Below are 19,009 nucleotides of genomic sequence, written 5' to 3' on the forward strand. Positions count from 1 at the left end.
AATGCTGATGTGGGGTTTGGTGTCTGCCGTGCATGCTAAACACACGGCTTCGAATGAGAGCAGGAGTCTGGGCATCCCAGGCTGGGCAGTAGGGAGGAACAAAGAGAAAAGCAGCCAGGCCACACTCAAGAACCAGAAACCAAAGGAAGACGACCCAGACAGAGTTCCAAATCACCCAAACTCCTGCCTCCCTTTTCCCTAAAAGGGACTATCCTATTTTCTTAAAACCTACCCTCCCAAGGATGTACTTAAGACACAGTAGACTGAAAACTGATGGAGCAGAAAACGGAAGAGGAGAGAAGTGAGCAAGGGTGTATTTTTTTTCAAAGACAGCGGGGCCACGGACACCACGGTATTATTCTGTCCAGCAGAACCTGAAGAAGCTAACTAGGATTTAGAAACAAAGTAAGGACAGGAGAAAGAAAAAAAAACAATGTTGCCAATTTTTAAAAAGCTACTAATTATGTTTTTTGTAAAGGAAAAAGAAAGCCCCCATTAAAATAAAAAAGCGTAAACTTAACTACAGCCTATTCATCTCTAGATTTAAAAGCTGTTCAACTGCCGTCCCTACCACCTTAAAGGCCTTCAGGCCTGGAGGGGAAGGGGTGTTCTGAATGCAAATGAGACATGGGACTGGACATCTGTCACCAACACCAAGTGAGATATTGACAAACGAAGGTCCTTTGTGCCTTAGGAATACATAGTCATAACCCCAAACACAAATGACGTCTTGAAGGAGTGCTGTGATTGCTGCCAGGAAGAACCCAGCCCAGCCTTGTCACCCACTGTCAAGCAGATACACCTGAGACTGTGGTGATTTGCCTAGAACCCTGCCAGGTCCTCAGGTGTTTCGCTTTTCCCTTGAAACTCTCCAACTTAAACGCCCAAAGAGCTATCCTCTGAAAACAAATATCCAATGAGGCCTGACCTCCGAAGTGACGCTGCCCACACCAGGGCGGGGACTTTGCAAAAGTATTACCACCTAAGCCAACTCCAGCGGAAGGCTAAGGAGGACGTGGGGTGGCAGCCCTGCGGCCTTCCAGGTGTCCTGCCAGAGAGGGGCCCCAAACACTTAAGCAGAAGAGTAGAATGCTGAGAGCAGCAAGGGTCTTAGTGTGAAATGGGAGGGGCCCAGCTTCTCCAAGGCCTGAACCCTGAAAAACTCAGAAAAATCGGGAGGCAGAATGCATTAACTATAGACAATTCTCCAAAGGGGAATCTAAGCTCTTGCCACCAGGAAAGACAAAATCTACCTGACAGCCCAATAGGGTGCAACCAGAGAGTGCCCGAGTCCGAGTGAAGATGAAGAAGGCCAGCCTAGGCTAGGGCTGGCACCAGAAAACATATACATACATATACATATACCTTCTTTGTTGTTGGGGTTCTGGGACTTGGCCTTCTCCCAGGGCGCCAGCGTCTTGTCATCGTCTCCACCATCCACCAGGGCCTTGTCAGGCGGCATGTACCAGGTAGTGCTGTGTTCTGCCATCAGGGAGTCCAGGTCGATGGTGCTCATGGCGCTCTTGACTGCTTCTGAGCAGCAGCTACCCAGCTCGCTGTCACCATTCTGTGCCCCAGAGGCCCCTACAGCACACTCGGTTTTTTTGCTACCCTTGAGCCCCAGGGGTTGGTCCTCCGAGATGCTAAATTGCTGTCTCTGCAGCTGGATCTGGGCTTGGAGGATCTCCAGGGGATGAATCTCGTCAGGAGGCGGCGCACCGCTGCTGCTCGTTGGGGTCCGGACCTGTTCCAGGCCTGGTGTGCCGGGATGTCCGGTGCCCACGCCCCCACCATAGCTGTCAGGGGTCGAGGTAGAGGTAGACAGGATGCCCAGGCCCAGGGCAGAAGCCTTCGGTGTGTGTTCCCCAGCACCCACTCCTCGAGGAGGGAGTTTGGGTGAGCTGGTCACCAGGGGACTTCGGCTGGCTTTGGCCAGGGCTGTAGTGTTGTCAGAACTAGAGGACACTTCGTCCTCATTCGCATAACTTGTGCTCACCTCATCAGAGGCGAACTCACCCACGTGTGGGGAACTACCATCTGATTTGGCGGTGCTGTCCAGGGACGCCATGAGGTCCGGCTGGTCCCCAAGGAGCAACTCGGCTCCCTTTCCCCACGATGGTGATGTGAGGGCCTTCTCATGGGGTGTGGGCCCTCGGGCTTCGTTTACTGAGCTTCCCCCAGCGGCTGAACCAGGAGCCTGCTGCTGCCCCGGGCTCACCCCTGGTGCGCCCCCACTGTCAGGAGCTGCGGAGTATTTGTCGAAAAAGGTCCCGGGGCTCACATGACCACTGTCCCGTTTTCTGCGTCCCCTTCCCCGGCCACTACCCCCAGGGACAGGCTTGCCATCGCTACCCGATGTTGATTCCAGGGTGTAATTGGGAGAAAGACTGGTGCTGTCCCCCTGAATGGGAGGGTTGGGCGGTCCTGAGGCTTTGGAGCCACCACCACTGGTCCCGGAAGGGCCTCCGGGTCCAGGGGCCCCAGGAGTAGTCCCTCCGGGGAAGTAATCCGAGCCCGGGTTACCGGCTGCAACCGCGCTGTCGGGCTCATTCTGGCTCAGTTTCCTCTTCCCCTCGGGTGGGTTCTTCTTGTTGAAAGTCACGTTGAGGTTAGGAGCACCCAGGCTGGCGATCATGTTCTGGCAAGCAGTGGAGAGCGCAGCCAGGCAGCTCTGGCCAAACAGGTTGTCCTTAGAGCTGGGCTTGTTGAAAGACCCCAAGGACAGCGCGCCCAGTTTACTGGCCGAGTTGCGCTGGCTGGATTGGAAATCCGGCTGTGGTGGGTAAGCGCCCCCAGCAGCACCGGAACTGCCGCTGCCCGCGCCCGCGCTCGGGGGCGAATTCACGCCTGGAGCGCTGTGCGGCGTGGCCTGCCGGCTGCCTGAGCCAAAGGGAAAGCCAGGCTGGCCCCCGAGAGCTGGCGCGGGGAAGTCCGGAGGCGGAGGCCGTCGCTCCGACGGAGCGTTGGGCAGTCCCACACCGGCCCCGGGCGACTGCAACTGGCCTAGGCCAGCCAAGCTGCTCCCAAACTGCAGCCCAGGCGAGGCCAGTGCGGGCACGTGGCCTTCCCCAGGCATCCTCAGAGGCTCCTGCAGAGAGCCTCGGAATAGCACCCCTGAACCACCTGGAGCAGGGGGAGGCGCCAGACCAGGGTCGTGCGGGCCGCAGTCAGCCGGCAACCCCGCGCTGCCCATCCTCCGGGGCAGCAGGTCTCCCGGAGGGTGTGGACCCGGGAACCACGCGCTCTCCTGCGCCAGGTGGGGCGCCTGCTGCTCAAAGCCACCCAGGCGCCCCGCACCTGTGCTGCCGCCTTCGCGCTCAAAGTTCGTCTGGGCCAAGCCGCTCACGGAACCTCCGTGGACAAGGCCGCCCTGGCCCACGTCCCCAGGGTGGCCTAGCTGGGCCAGATTGGGCTGTCGCAACCGTTGGTGCTGGTTCCGGGACGCCATCTGTTTAATCATGAGGGCCGCGTTCTGGCGTTGCTGCTGCTGCTGCTGCTGTTGTTGTTGCTGCTGCTGCTGCTGCTGTTGCTGCTGCTGCTGCTGCTGCTGCTGTTGCTGTTGCTGCTGCAGGGACTGGTGGTCCGGCCCCGGGTGCTGCAAGGGCGGTCCTGAAGGAAAACTGTCCGGCACAGGCGGCGTGAACTCGCCTGGGAGGCCTGGGTAGGCGGAGGGAGAGAGTTGGTTGTCCAGAGTGCCGTTGTGCATGCTGCCATTCCACGAGGCGCAGCGGTCCACGCCTGTGCTGCCCGGAAAGTCAAAACGCGGCCTCTTGGCCACGTTCATGTAGGGGGGCGCATCGAAATGCTGCAGCCTCTGGTTGGGTGCCTGTTGAGGAGGGGGATGCTGCATGCTGAAAACAGGTTCAGAATATGGGTGCATGCTCCGGTTCTCTAGCCGATGGATAGGGTACTCAAACTGCGCGTGTTGGCTGGGCAGCATGGGGCCCCCGTCCTGCAGGCCGCCACTGGGTGTGCCAGCCTCACCCTGCTGGGGCCGCGGGAGCGCAGGAGGGCAAGAATTCTGTCGGACCAGAAGCCCAGGTGGTGGCGGTGGCTGCTGCTGCTGGGGCTGCTGCTGCGGGGGTGGTGGGGCCTGCTGGGGAGGCTGCATTAGCGGGTGCCTGGAGCCCACTGCAGGCTCCAGACCCACAGGCATCTTCCGGGCCCCGCCAAACCTCTCGAAGAACACTCCGTGCTGCGGTTGCTGCTGGGGTGGTGGTGGCTGCGGTGGCTGACCGTGCATTTTGGACAAACCCACCATGCCTGAGGCTCTGGGCATGGCTGAAGCACCCGGGAAAGCGCCCCCGGGAACCTGGCGACCCGCAGCATAATGTGGCAGCTGCCCTTCAGAGTCAGAGGGTGAAAACATGTCAAAATGTCCTGAGGGCGGCTCGCTCGGGTAATTGTATTCCAGCGAATCTACGGCTCCTTGGTTCGTCACCCTCCGGGGTTCCAAGCTGTGAGAATCCGAGCCGCTAGAGGCGGACAGGCCATGGAAAGAGGCAGCCCGGTTAGGGCTCTGGTCCAGCGGCAGGCACGGGGCAGGCACAGCGTGGCCCGAAGTGCCCGAACTGTGGAAGTCCGGGAGGTTTCCTGGCCGCTGCGGGCCGAAGCCCTCCGGCCCCTGGCTCTCCGCCATGTGCTCGTAACTCTCTGCGAAGGGAGGCTGGCTGCCGAGGCCGCTCGCTGCACCTCCATAGCCAAGCAGCCGGCCCCCGTGCAGACATGAGGCACCTGGGTCCGGACCACCGAAGTTGCCCCCAAAGTGTGGGTGATGCTGGTGCGGGTGATGGCCTCCAGGATGGCTGTGGTGAGGCTGCTGACCACCGAAGAAGCCGTGCACAGGCTGTGCCTGCAACCCCCCTGCGTGCAGCTCGGAGTGACCGCGCGCATGGAAGCCGTATGGCTCCATATTCAAACCCAAGATCGGGGGTTCGCCCAGAGCGCTTATTGCAGGGTCCACGGGGCCAGGAGGAGGCCCGGCGTGGAAAGCAGGGGCCTTAAAGTGAGCGTTCATACTCAGTCCGGCTTCGTTAAAGTTCCCCTCGCCCTGACCAGCGTGCCGGCTGTTGATCTGGGGCTCGAATTGGTCCAGCCCAAACATACTTGGCGGGGGGGCGGGGGGATCAATAGGGCATGACAGCCTGCTCCGCCGCGCGCCTCCGGCCAGCTACTCGCCTCAGCCGCGGCTCCGGAGCTCCGGGTTCTGCACCGCGGGGCGCAGCGCTCACTGCCGCCCGGCCGAGCGCGCGGGCGCTGGCTAGGAGCTCTCTCCGCTGCTCTCCGGAACCTCAGAGTCGACCCAAGCGGGCCTCTCACGTCTTGCGAGGCCGCGGCGCCTCCTGGAGCCTTGTCGGGGGGCCCATGCCCCGGGCGGATGGCACGGCCGCGGCTGGGTATGCGGAGAGGTGACCTGGAGGCCGAGGAGCTGAGACAAAAAGTTAGGTAGGGGGGAGGGAAGGGGGCGGGAGAGCGGAATGATCACCTTCTGGAGTCCGCGGTGCGGTGGTTGGGGCCGTAGGGGAGCCCCTTGGTCCTTCCCCTGCCCCGAGTCTCCGCGCCCGGGCCGCGCCGGCTCCCGCACCTCCGGTCGGCCGAGGGCGATCGGCGGCGAAAGCTTCAGCGGCTCGGAAGACGGGCTGCTCCGCTCCTCATCGCCGGTGATGGCCCCGCAGCAGGAGATGCGGGCGCTGGAGCGGGAACGCAGGCTGCGGGAGACGCGCGGCTCCGCGGCTCGGGCTCGACCGCCGGTCGCTGCGCGAGTTCGCGGGAGTCTCGGGGCGCGCGCGGGAGGGGAGGCGTGGGGCCGGCGGCTCCTAAGCTGTGGTTCCCGCCTCCGCGCTCCACGGGTCCCCTCGGAGCCGGGAAGGGGCCGCGCGGGCAAGCAGGGCGCGCGGGGCGGGCGAGGCGCTGCGAGGTCCGGGCTCCCGCTCCGCGTCTGCCTCTTGCCGGCGCCGGGAGAAGCAGCAACAAGTTTTGCGTTTCAGCAATCCATTCCAGCCATTACCTCTGCACCAATCAGCGCCTCCCGAGCGGGCCCGGGGGCGGGGCTCGCTCTTAAGGTGGTCCCGGGTCCTGGCTGCGCAGGCCGGGCCACGGACCCGCGCTACTCCGGGTCCCGCGCTACGGCGTTGGGGGTGCGCCCCGGGTGCCCCGGGCTGGGGAGGGCGCGAGCCATGGACGACGGCGGGAGCCAGGCTTTGTCCGTCCCCTTCCCATTCACGCTGTTCCCAACTCCCCACCCCCAACCGGAGCTAGCACGACCTGCCCGGTGGGCAGGGGGCGGGGAGGTGGGCGGTGAGCTGTGCGGGGCGCACAGACAATGGAGTAGCCTGGCAGAGCCCCGGGACGCACCAGGGAAAGTCGCTAAGTGTCGCCTGTGCTGCAGCCCGGGGCGGCGCCCCAGGGAGCGGCCCTGGCAAGTTCACGAGGTGATCGCCGAGAGGAAACACGAAGGTTGTCTCTGGGACCAGAGTCTGGCTCGCTCCTTCCCGAGACTCTCACCGTTCGCGGCTTCCGGTTCTCTGCCGCCGGCTCCACCTGGAAGAAGCCACGCACCCTCGGCCGCTTTGTGGGGACACTTCGGGTGAGCCCGGCGCGTGAGCGGCGAGGCGAGACAATGCGAAACCCCGAGGAGAACGACGCGCAAAGGCGCACAGGGGTGGGGACGGGGGGGGGGGGGGGCGACACCTTGCTGTGGCCACAAGCGCGCAGGCCCAGGCCCTGAAGGGCGCGAAGTTGGCCTCCTTAAAAGATCTATTAAACTAAAGAGGTCAAAGAACGGAATTGGATTGTGATACTAAAATCAATAAGAGTGATTTAATACCTGCCCTATTTCATATGGAATATTTATCCCAATAATCTTACTTAAAACGTTTAGATCTTTCTACTCACGGAGTAGAGGCTGAAATCTATCTTGCAATTAAAAGTTAGAAGTTGGAGGTGATAGGAGGTGGAGGTGTTTATTCTGTGGACGCGCGCGCACCCAAGCGCCAGCATAAGTGTGCGAGTTTTCCTCTGAAAGTGTAAGTAGGGGAGGAGGGGCGGAAAGGCCTTTAATTTTCCTTGCCACGAAATAAAGCGAGACAATTTTGCTGGCAGGCCAGGATTCTTAAAAGAAGAGAGGAAAAGGAAAAAAAAAAAAAACTTTCGCTGAAGTGCCCCGCTATCGCTATTAAATCTAAATAAAATTAAGCATGGTGTATAAAAATGCCTTTTCCCCCCACAAAAGAAAGTGTTTATCGCCCAAGTCTGTCTAGCGTTTGCTAAATTACGCATGAAATCTGAAATGAAATAAACGTTATAATAAAACCAACCCGGAGCCCTTTTTATTTAAAAACCTCAGATTAAGCACTCTACTGTCGTGGGCATGAGTTAAAAGTTACCGTGTCATTCGCGGCCCGATTCATTACTCCCCGGAGCTTCTGAGCAAAGTAACGTTGGAAAATGGGCTGGATTTAGGAATGGGGGGGGCAGGAAGCCACAAGAGACTTCTGAAGAAATCACCCCCCACAAACACACACACACTCACCCACGCCACACACGCTCCCCACACACACATCCCCCACACAAACCCATCCCCCACACATTCACCCACACACACACGTACCCACCCCCCACTCTCACACACACTCGAAATAAAAGCTCTCAGGAAGCTGCAAAAAAAAAAAAAAAAAAAAAAAAAAAAAAAAGCTCCGGCTTTTCCTGCAGTCTACAGATTTTTTTTTTCCTTTTGAAATTAAAAATGAAAATTACCCCCACCAAAAAACGGGTCCCATAAATAAGCATTGGGAAGAAGTATTTGTGCAGGGTGGTGGAGTTTTAAAAGGATTTTTCTGCAGGATCAGGTTGTTGGTCTGTGATTAAATATTGATTTTGTGTAATTAGTTTTCATGCGAACTATCCTCTTGCTGATAGCTTAGAGGTTTCAGAACTAGAAAAGAAATGGAATTGGACATGGAAATTATTACTTAGCAAAGTGACAGGGAAGGAAAGCCAGAGAAGACAGAGGCTTTGCCTGTGTAGGCACAAAGGAAAAAGCTCCTTGTCAGACACCCCCAACTGACCCTCCAGGCCCAAAGCTAGGGGCCCTTGAACCTCCTGGGCAGAAAGGGGGAAGAGTTCAGGAACAGATGTCAGGAGGAGACCCCAGGCAGCAAAGCTGTGACACCTGGCCATGTGCCACTGTCTTGGGGACAGTAGCCTTCTCAGGAGGCAGAGATGGAATGCCTTGTATGTCCTGTCTGATGGGGACAGGGGTGTGTGGGGACCCGTGTGAAGCACTAAGGAGGGATGTCAGGAGCTGGGAAGGACTCATAGGTCTGCTGTCTGGGAAGCACTGCTTTGAGGTTGTGGGGTGTCACTTCACAGTCCTTGGTAGAGGGTCCCCACGTCTGAAGGGAGGAGGGGCAGGCAAATGTTTCCCGGGCTCCTTCCCAGAGCCAGCACTTTGGGGCGTGTGTCTAAAAGGGGGTGTGAAAGGGAGGGTCCCCATCCTTAACACTATAAATGGACTCTGCTTACATTCGTCCTTGCCCCAGGAGGCTAGCCTGCACCTGTGTTTCTATATATGGCATATGCACGAATCTTTGGAGGCCACTGTGGTGTGTGTGTGTGTGTGTGTGTGTGTGTGTGTGTGTGTGTGCACTCACATCGATGTTGTCTGCTCCCAGAGCCACCTGTCTCTGTGTGCATCTATGTATCTCTCTCTGTGCAGCTGCCTCTGCCCTTTGGGTGCCCTCACCCCTGCCCTTGTATGCCTGTTGTCCTACTAGCAGGAGCTTGTGCTCTTCTGCCTGGGGCCTCTTGCACCACAGTGTGAACCCTCTATGGTGTGGACACACACACACACACACACACACACACACACACACACACATATATGCCTGTGCATGCACACACCTCTACAGCTGGCTTCTAAGTTTCTTTCAAACAGACACATTGCCCCCTAGTGCTCAAACGAACTCAGAGTCCCTGCCGGCACCGAGCCAGGAGCTGCAGAGCCTCAGGCATCTAACAGGGCCTTCTCCTTCCTCTCCCCCTTCCTGTACCCCACCAACACCATCACGACTGAGCATGTTGGCACCAGCAAAGGAAGGAAGGGACACAGATGGGCTGGGGCCCTGAGGCTACTGGGGGTGATCTGAGCTGGTAACATGTGAGGAGCTGCCTGGAATGTCCCCCTAGCTGCTCAGAACAGCCTCTGACTGGGGCTGCAGAAGGGTTTCTGAAGTCCACATGCAACCAAACACACACTCAAAACGCCCAGCCCTGAGAGCAGGAGACACGGTGCTCCTATTTGCCCATCACCCCACACAGATCCAAAAGGGACCCGCCAGCACGTACACGGTAGACAGACAGTAGAGAGTCCTAGTAACAGGCCAGTGAAGTGGCCTCTCGACTGTGTACAAGAGCCTTCCCATCTAAAGTCCGACTTCATCTCCATGGTCCCTTCAAGGTCCAGACCTTGACCCATTTGACAGATGGCCTCTCTTGGTCAAGGAATTCGCCCAGAGCAAAGTAACAGCGGATCCCAAATTCCAGTCCACAGACAGCATCCCGGGGCTACTGCCAGGTCTACATAGCTGTGCATGGCCACCCTGGAACTTTCCCCAACAAATGTTCTTTCCCTTCCCCAAGTCTCCCATGCACTCTAGAGCTTAGACATTTGACACCCCTCTAAAAATGTCTGGAGGAGCCCATTTCTCCAACATCTTGCCACAGAGTAGCCCCAAGATGAAACTCTCTGTAGACCTATGGGTTTAAATCTTATCTTCACCTTCATGGGCTGTGTTACCTTGGGCAAAATACTACCCTCTCTGAGCTTCTGTTTTCTGTTTGGAAAGGAGCATAAGGGTGATTGATCATGTTTGCGAAGCCAACAGACCTCACATGTGGCCGGTGAGTAAGCCGCCCTCCAGCCACTGCTCTCATTGAGCCTCTGTTTACCTCTGCATTTGAATGAATGAAGGCAGTGGAAAACAGTGGCCCCACTCAGCCTTGCTCAGTAGCCCAGCTATCAAAGGTAGACATCACAACGGGCACTCTACCCCCACCCCCTACCCCCATTCCTCCAGACCCACCCCACCCCCCATTCCCCTGCTCCAAACTAGTACCCGTGAAGCAGGCTAGATGGTACCCTGGACAGAAACCTCCAGGCAGCCCCAGTGTGACCAGGAGAGAAGACCAAGGGGCTGACTAGTAGGTGCAAGGGATGAGACCTTCCTGTAGCCACAGGCAGCTGGTTGCTAAGCAACAACGATTCCTCCTCTCTACACAGGATACCTGATATCGTCTGAGAGTGTCTCTTCTAGTTGTCCACTGAATGCCAAGGTTCCATCTGGAAACTCAAAGAAAGGTTAGAAACAATTTTGACCTTCAGATCAGATCAAGGGAGTCCCATTTTTTTGGCATGAGGATTCCATCAGTAAGGGCTTAAAATACCTGTGATGGGAGGGTAAAAAAACAAAAAAGTGTTCCCAAAGGTGGGTTTTGAAGGTAGAATAGGAGTATGAGAATCAGATGAGGCCAAAGGACCTTTCCAGATATAGAAACCGGGTTAGAAGGATGTGGGAAGTTTCAGGCAGCATTTGAGAGAACAAAAGGACCAAGACCTGGATCAAGAGACCCACCAGGGTTGGGGATTTAGCTCAGCGGTAGAGCACTTGCCTAGCGAGTGCAAGGCCCTGGGTTTGGTCCCCAGCTCCGAAAAAAAGAAAAAAAAAAGAGACCCACCAGAGAGGGTGGACACGTGTGGGCCTGGGGAATACCATGAAAGATCAGAAGCAAATTCCTAGAGACCTGAGAACCATTCCTTTCTTTGCCCTTCAAGGTGGTCCCAGAAGTCATTCTCACCTGGTTTCCTTGGAAACCAGGCCCGGGAGAGAGGGAGTCCTATGTTTGTCCCTAAGCAGCTAGCCTAGAATGTACCATACTATTTGAACAGACTGGAGTTTCATCTTGTGGCACAAGGCTCGCTCCCTGGGAAACAGGTCTGCCCACTTGTCCCTCGTAAGAGCAGCTTGGGTATGAGAGTCATAACTCTCAGGTTCAGAGCCACTGCCACTGCCCTGACCAGGCAGCAGCCTCATAAGGTGTCTTATACCTACAAAGCTGCCTACAGAGGTGTCTGTGAGGGAAAGACGTGCAAGAAAGAACCTGGATCACTGGATAGATGGATAGACAGACAGCTAGATAATTAAGGAAGAAAGAAAGAAGACAAATGAGGAAGATGGATTGGATGTATGGAAGACAGGTAAACAGGTGATGAAAGAAAAGAGAAACAACAAAGAAACAAAAGGAAACAAAGAAGCAGAAAGAAAGAAGGTGACTGGATAGACAACAGAGCTAGATGGAGGATGGATAGATAGTAAGAAATGATGGATAGATGAATGGATGGATGGGTAGACAGACAGACAGATGATAGAGGGATGATGTGTATAAACGGGCCATTCGTAGGTAGGGATAGATGGTTAGTTTAGGTAAGCAGGTGATGTACAGGGTTAGTAGCAGGCAGGGTGACTGTTAGGTCACTGTTAATATAACCAACAGCCGCCTTTGGTTATTAGCAGGTTCCATTGCTCTCCACTTTCTAAACTTTTTAAACTGAAGCTCAGATAGGGGAAACGATGTACCCGAATTCACAAAGCAATGGCCAGAACTAGCACCTAAGCGGCTGGTGCCCTGGCCAAGGCTCTCCCTGCTCCACTCTGCTCAGCTCCTCAGAATCCAAGCTGTCGTCCTAAGGGACTGGCCCGATGCCCTGAAGTCCCTCAGTCTAGAGAGGGAGGCTCCTCCACTCTTTGCTCCTCCACTCTTTCCTTCCGGGCAGCCTGACCTCAGTGACCTTCCTGATGGTCCTCTCAGGAGGAAGGTTTTGGGGGGCAGGTGGATCCTGTGCCACAGAAGCCTTCTTGGCACTATAGACAGTTCAACTGCACAGTACCCAGCTGCTAGGGTGTGGGGACTCCACGAGTGCTTCAGGACTTGGCTGCACTGGGGCCCCTTGTGTCACACAAGGCAGTTCAGCACAGCCTGAAGCTGCCCAGCTGACCAGTGATTGAAGCTCAGGTAGCAGGCACTGGGGAAGCACTGCCTTGGGCACACAAAAGCTGAGGGGAGACCAATGTCTAAAGGGAACAGCCCAATAACAAGAGCTAGTCCTTCCTTTGTGTTTTTGTTTTCCTTGGTTTTGTTTGTATTTTATGTTGTTTGTTTTGTTTTGTTTTGTTTCTTTCTAAAGCGTCTTATAGCATAGCCCTGACTGGGAACTCACTAGATAGACTATCTGCGAATGAATTCTGATGAATCTCTTGCCTCTGCCTCCTGGAGTAGCACAGTCACAAGCCTGCACCACTGCCTGGATTGGAGTCTTTTCTGAGCCCTGAGAGGTGTGGCTGCCTGCTTCAGGCCTCACAGATACCTCAGACCCCAGACTGTTGGATCCCAAAGCCTCTTCCCCAGTTACTAGCCAGGTGCTTCTGTTCTTCATCCTGTAAGCCAAGTGTGACGGACCCAACTCCTGTCCCAAAATAGCTTGCACCAGCCCCACGGGCTGAAAATGAAACCCAGCAACTCCGGGGCCTCCCTTAGAGTGCCCGATCAGCAATGGAAAATAAAATGGGAGTGAGGGAGAAGACACAAACCTGTCTAGCATGGTGATCACACACACACACACACACACACACACACACACACACACACCACCACCACCACCACCACCACCACACCACCACCACCACCACCACCACCACCACACCACCACCACCACCACCACCACACCACCACCACCACCACCACCACACCACCACCACCACCACCACCACACCACCGCGACCACCACCACCACCACCACCACCACCACACCACCACCACCACCACACCACCACCACCACCACACCACCACCACCACCACCACCACACCACCGCGACCACCACCACCACCACCACCACCACCACCACCACCACCACCACCACACCACCACCGCGACCACCACCACCACCACCACCACCACCACACCACCACCACCACCACCACCACACCACCGCGACCACCACCACCACCACCACCACCACCACACCACCACCACCACCACCACCACCACCACCACCACCACCACCACCACACCACCGCGACCACCACCACCACCACCACCACCACCACCACCACCACCACCACACCACCACCACCACCACCACCACCACCACCACCACCACCACACCACCGCGACCACTACCACCACCACCACCACCACCACCACCACCACCACACCACCACCACCACCACCACACCACCGCGACCACCACCACCATCATCTATTCTGGTGGCAATAGGACTCCATCCCACTAGAACTGAGCAGCAAGTGAGCTTCTAAACAGGCTTCACAGAGCCTCCCAAATCACGTTATCCCCTCCTCTGACCGCCTTTCTGCCTTCACCTCCTCAGCTGCCCACATCAAGACTATTGTGTCACTCCTGAGCTGAGGTTGGAGGTAGCTGCAGAGAGAAGTCCCCCACAGCCACAGCGAGGTCACCTGTCTCAGTGACTCCCCAGGCCAGTTGACCTGTGACAAACAATAGACAGCAGCGATGGTTGCCCTGGGTGCTGGGCAGGTAGGACCCTGTTCTACAGCATCCTTAACCCCCTTCTGCCAAGGAGAGGATGGTGCACAGCTTAGAGTAAATCCCCCAGGCCTCATTTTCTTTTGGCTTCAATACTGCCTACAAGGAGAGGTGTCAGCAGCTTGGGATGAGGAGATGGGGTTGGGTGTGGCCCTCCTGTGCCAACCCAGGAATGTAGAGAACCTAGTGGCTCCCTCTGCTGGACTCCTGAGGGTGTGGAAATGGTGGTGGCTTTGGGCATCCTCTTAGGACCAAGCTGGAGGGAAGTGATGGTCCTCTCACAAGGACTCTCCAGAGGTCAGTCCTAAGTCCCACACCAGTCCCACCAAGGGATGTATATGTACCCATTTCACAGAAGGAAACATAGGGACAGCATCCCACAAAGGAGTGTACCTCCCTCTTCCTGCCCATAGGAGCTGTGGCACAGCTCAGTGGCAGGGCACTGGCCCACTACTACGTGCAAGACCCAGGACAAACCCAAGGGTCTAGCTAGGAAAAGAAGTTCTGAGGGGGAATCTTGGGAACACCCCTCACCTTGTGAGGCTGTCAGGATGGGACAGGGTAGGAAGGAACTTGCTGGCCTTCAGAAGCAGCCCAGAGAGTCGTGGCTGGGTCCTCTCCTTGTGTCTTCCAGCTGCCTTGATTGTCCTGAATTTGCTGTGGCCATGTAGCCACCCATTCTCTGGATGCTGTACTGTAGCCAGCCAGGGAGATGAAGGCCGTATGGCTTCCATATTGGCCACTCATAGTACCACACCCTCCTGGCCTCAGTTTCCCTACTTGCCAATTGGGAAGGGTAAGAGAGATCTTGAGAACATCAGGAGGGTGAATGGGGCCCAGGCACTTTGCACATAGTTAACACTCAATAAATGGTTAGCTACTGCATTGGAGGGAGGCCCTGAGGCCCTGAAGAGTGGGTAGCTCCCTGGGGTAGCCCCAGGAAGGGCGGGAGCCAGGCTTCTCAGAGTGGCTTCCCCAGTCCCTGGCTGTGCTGCAAGGCTCCTGGCCAGTGCCTCCCTAGCTCTGAGGAAGGGCCCTACACAAAGAACCCACCCTGTTCAGGCAGACCCAGCTGTGCAGGGGCCCACCCTGCCTTGCCTGCCTTCTTCCCAGCTGAGGCTTAGCCTTCTCCACCATTTGCCACCGGGGCCACCTGGGGAGCGCTGGTCGGGCTCCAGGCGCCAGCTGCCCCCACCTCTGGCTGAGATGAGCTCATCTGGGTCTGGTAACTTCTAAAGCAGCCAGGAATGTTTGCTCAAATGTTCCAGGCTCAGGGAGCAGAAAAGCAACCAGCCGGCCTCCGCCCCTTCCCCCTGCACAGAAAGCAATCTGCCATAACTCAGGCGGCCTCACCAAGCTGTGGATGGATGCTGCACCTCAGAATCTATATCACCCTAAAGGAAAATGCCTCTTAAATCACAGGGAGCCAGGAGAAAGCGGGGGCGGGAAGCAGGGACACAGAGACGCTCCAAAGGAGAGGACTGTAGAGGAGGGGGTTGCTCCAGGCCCTGGGTCTCTTCCTGTCACAGCTACAACCACCACCCCAACCCTAGGGAAGTCTCAGATTGAGGGAGAGAAGCCTGGAACACCTCCCCGCCCTGACATCTGAAGGATGCACATATGTGTCTTGCACTCACGGGAGCACACACGCACACATGCACGTGAACAAATGCTACATACCCGTAGCCATGTCCTGGACTTCCCTCCCCAGCCCTTACCTAGACAGCAGCCAAGATCTAAGTGTGTTCAAACCAGGTCACACGCAGGCACCTACGCATCCCAGCGACATCTCTTGAAGATGGCAACCGGGTTCTTCAGGGTTGTCTGTGAAGCCTGAAGAACTAGGCCATCCAGTCCCTTCAGCCTCTGCTCTGCTCCACTGTCTGTTCTACTCAGTTCGTGTACACACTGCATGCTCACCGCCCCACCCCACCCCTGATGCCCGCTGATGGGTGACATAACCCCAGACATTCCTACAGTTGACCCCAGCTTTGAAGTACCCTCCCAACCTGAGCTCTGGGTACCTCTGGGAAAACTCTATGTGACTGGGTCCTAGCAAGGCCCTGAGGCAGGAGAATGGAGACAAAGGGAAGAGAAGAAGCACAGGGCCTTCTGCAGAAAGGCAAGCTGTTTTTGGACTTCACCTGAGCCTGCATGGACCTCTTTGTGAGCCCAGGATCCCAGGTTGGTGGACATGCTGCTCTGACCCCGTGACTGCCTCTTTGTGCCTCTGTTGGAGTTGTTCTCCTAAGGACACCCTAGATTTAAGCTCCCTCCTCCCTCCATCCAGTGCAAGGTTTTTATTTTTAAGGTAGGGTCTCCTATTAGCCCAGGCTATCCACAAACTCAGTAGCCAAGGATGGCTTTGAATTCCTCCTGCTTCTACCTCGTCAGTGATGATCTATCACAGATGTGCCCTACCATACGTGGTTTGGGCGGTACTGGCCATGGAACCGGGTTTCACGCACATAAGGGGAAAAAAGTACTCTACCCACTGAGCCACACCTTCACCCGTGGCCAGGTGACTCCATCTGGACCCTATCTCCAAATTAGGCTCCCTGTGAATGTGAATATGGGGGTGGAGGGGGCACCATTAAATTCAGCACATGTCGATTCTTTCAAATGCCCTAGAATGTTTCCCCTGGGGAAACCAGAGTCTCCAAAAAACACTACATAAAATCTACAGTAAAAATGTCAGGCCATTTTGTCCAAATTCAGCTTGTGCCATTCAATTCAGCGTTCAAATGTATTTCTCTAATAACATCACAAAACACTTAATTCCTGCTACTGTGGCTCTGCCCTTCAGATTGCACAGTTGTTTTTTTTTTTTTGTTTGTTTTTTTTTTTCTTTTCTATTTTTCGGAGCTGGGGACCGAACCCAGGGCCTTGCTCTTGGTAGGCAAGCACTCTACCACTGAGCTAAATCCCCAACCCCAGATTGCACAGTTTTTAATACGTCCACTGCCCCCCTCCCCGGTCAACCAAAAAGCAGCTGGCTGTGTGCTAAGGGGAGGTCTCGACGCTGTGCGTGTTTGGCTTCAGTTCAAACTCGATTGTGGGCTCGGCTCATAATAGGATGCATGTATTAATACATGAATTAAAAAGAAACAATTGTTTTTAGAAAATAATTAGAATTACCTTGTTATAGGTTTATGGTTGTCCTGGTAGCATCTTATAATAACTGAACGTAAACAACGAACATGGGTTCCACGGCTCAGCCGAGTGCCGGTGTTGACTGTGCTTACTCGGAGAAAACAAAACTGCAAGACGGCTCAGTGGGCAAGCATGTTGGCTGCCTAGCCTGATGACCCGAGTTCAATCCCCGAGACCCCAAGACGTAGCAGATCTAACATTCACGTGCTATCCTTTGACGGCCACGTGAACTGAAGTTCATGCATGCCATCCCACAATATTTTTTGTCTTCTGAATTCTCGAGACAGGGTTTCTCTGTGTGTCATCCTGGCTGTCCTGAAACCCACTCTGTAGACCAGGCTGGCCTCAAACTCACCGAGATCCACCAACAGTTGGGATATGTGACGGTGTGAAGCTTTTTATCCCTGAGGAGAGGAGGTGACGCCTTCATGCATTCAGCAAGCCTTTGCAGAGAAATAGGTACTGGGGGAGTACAGCCTCAGGGTCAAATCCAAGTTCAAACTCCTGCTGGGTAACCAGCCACAGCTGTGCGGGGAACCCAGACGGAGTTCATGTTCTGCTCCACTTCAGGAAATAGGAGTTGCTGGCCTGAGAACAGGACTACTGTATCATGGGGCTAGTAGCCTTTCCCGCAAAGGACCAGCTTCCAGCAGCTCTGCCACCACTACAGTGGGATACGTTTGTGTCCAGTAGCCGCTGATCAGTGTTAGGGTAAGATCCCCACAAGGCTTCTGGCCCAGCTGACAACAGCCCCTTGTAGCAGTGCAAAGCATTCACCTGCAAAACCTTCAGAAAGTGTTTGAGGAACGTTTTTACAGGAATAATGTGTGGCCAGGCAGCCCTGGCTGGGAGCTCCCTGGGGTCTCAGAAGGCTTCTGCTTCCCATGGTGGATGTCCAGGTACGCCGGAAGCTCCTTCCAGACTCCAGCACCAGATTCAGGGGAAGCTCCCCGTCACACATACACCTACCCAACAGCCCCCTACCTGTTCCTTTCTCTGCTGCCCTCTGTCCTCTCTGCCCTGGAGCACTGAGTTGCAGAAGTGACAGATGGCTGCTTCCCTAACTCTCAGGACCAGGAAATCACTATAGACCAGAGTTGGGGAAACTTACTTGATCTTGATTGTGGAAAACCGATTCAGACTCACTAGGAAGTGTTGGCTTCCCATTCTTGCTGACCCCTACACACACACACACACACACACAGAGAGAGAGAGAGAGAGAGAGAGAGAGAGAGAGAGAGAGAGAGAGAGAGAGAGGAAAGCAGGTGTTCCAATGAAACCTACACTCAACTGTTCCTATAACTCTTCCCAACAGCCCCACGTCCATCAGTAGATGGTGAAATCAACCAAGCGTGGTCTATTCGTGCAAAGGAATAGTATTCAGCCATGGAAAGGTGTGTGCCACACATACAGTGACCCAGCGCTTGAAACTGAGACATTGTGTGACAGACACTTGGGTTCTTTCCCAAGTAGTTCTATTCAGAAGTCATGGGTAGAACAGACAAAGCCAGAGACTCAGGAAGGCATGGAGCGCTTGCCAGCATAGGGGGCAGGCAGGGCAGAGAGACAGGAAGCAACTGTTCGGTGGCTGAGCAGCTGGGAGCTCGGTGGCATGGAGCTGGTGTGTAATTGACGATGGCTAACGCGTCTCTCTATCACAACTGAGAAAATAACACAGTGGAGCTAGCACTGGAAAGACCAGAAGACACAGGTTCGAGCCAACTGATATGCTGGTTCACCTCAGGGACCCTCCTGGGATTGGCGTCATTGCCCCTGGCCTGGTAGTTCTCACAGCCCTGAGGTATAAGGATGTTCAGGGTATGGTATGACAGGCCAGTGAGGAAGAAACACTACCAGTGAGCAGCATGAGGCTCCCAGGACAGCAGGCAGCTGTGCTCTGACAGCTAACCCTCCTCCCTCTGACAAGGGCCCTTCCACGGGTGGTTTTTACGAATGCTCTGGAGGAAGACAAGCTCCACATCTGATGGGGCAGTGTCTCATCCTCACTTGACCTTGCAAAACATACTCCTAAAAGTCTAATCAGGACGGTGGGAGCTCTCCAAGCTGTATTTGCCACAGACCTGGGTTAAAAGGATGGTAGCCCCTGACAGCACATGAAGGCATGGCCATGTCCTTTCTCATCCTGGACCTTTACCGATGATGCTGTTCCACCACCAGGAAACCCCTTCTGCAATTTTTGATACTGCTGCTATAACAAACCACCACAGGCTTTTAA

General features: G+C 55.6%; 1 protein-coding gene across 1 annotated transcript in view; it reads right to left on the reverse strand.

Annotated features, from left to right (window-relative positions):
• Window positions 1–5,961, reverse strand: part of Mn1 (MN1 proto-oncogene, transcriptional regulator) — a 39,164-nt gene extending 33,203 nt beyond the window's left edge. The window contains exon 1 of the mRNA NM_001191928.2: window positions 1,366–5,961. Within this exon, the coding sequence (NP_001178857.1) occupies window positions 1,366–5,104 (3,739 nt within the window). The 5' untranslated portion in view covers window positions 5,105–5,961. The remainder of the gene's footprint in view (window positions 1–1,365) is intronic.
• Window positions 5,962–19,009: the final 13,048 nt, after the last annotated feature.

The sequence above is a fragment of the Rattus norvegicus genome, chromosome 12, assembly GCF_036323735.1.
Source record: "Rattus norvegicus strain BN/NHsdMcwi chromosome 12, GRCr8, whole genome shotgun sequence".
Taxonomy (NCBI): Eukaryota; Metazoa; Chordata; class Mammalia; order Rodentia; family Muridae; genus Rattus; species Rattus norvegicus.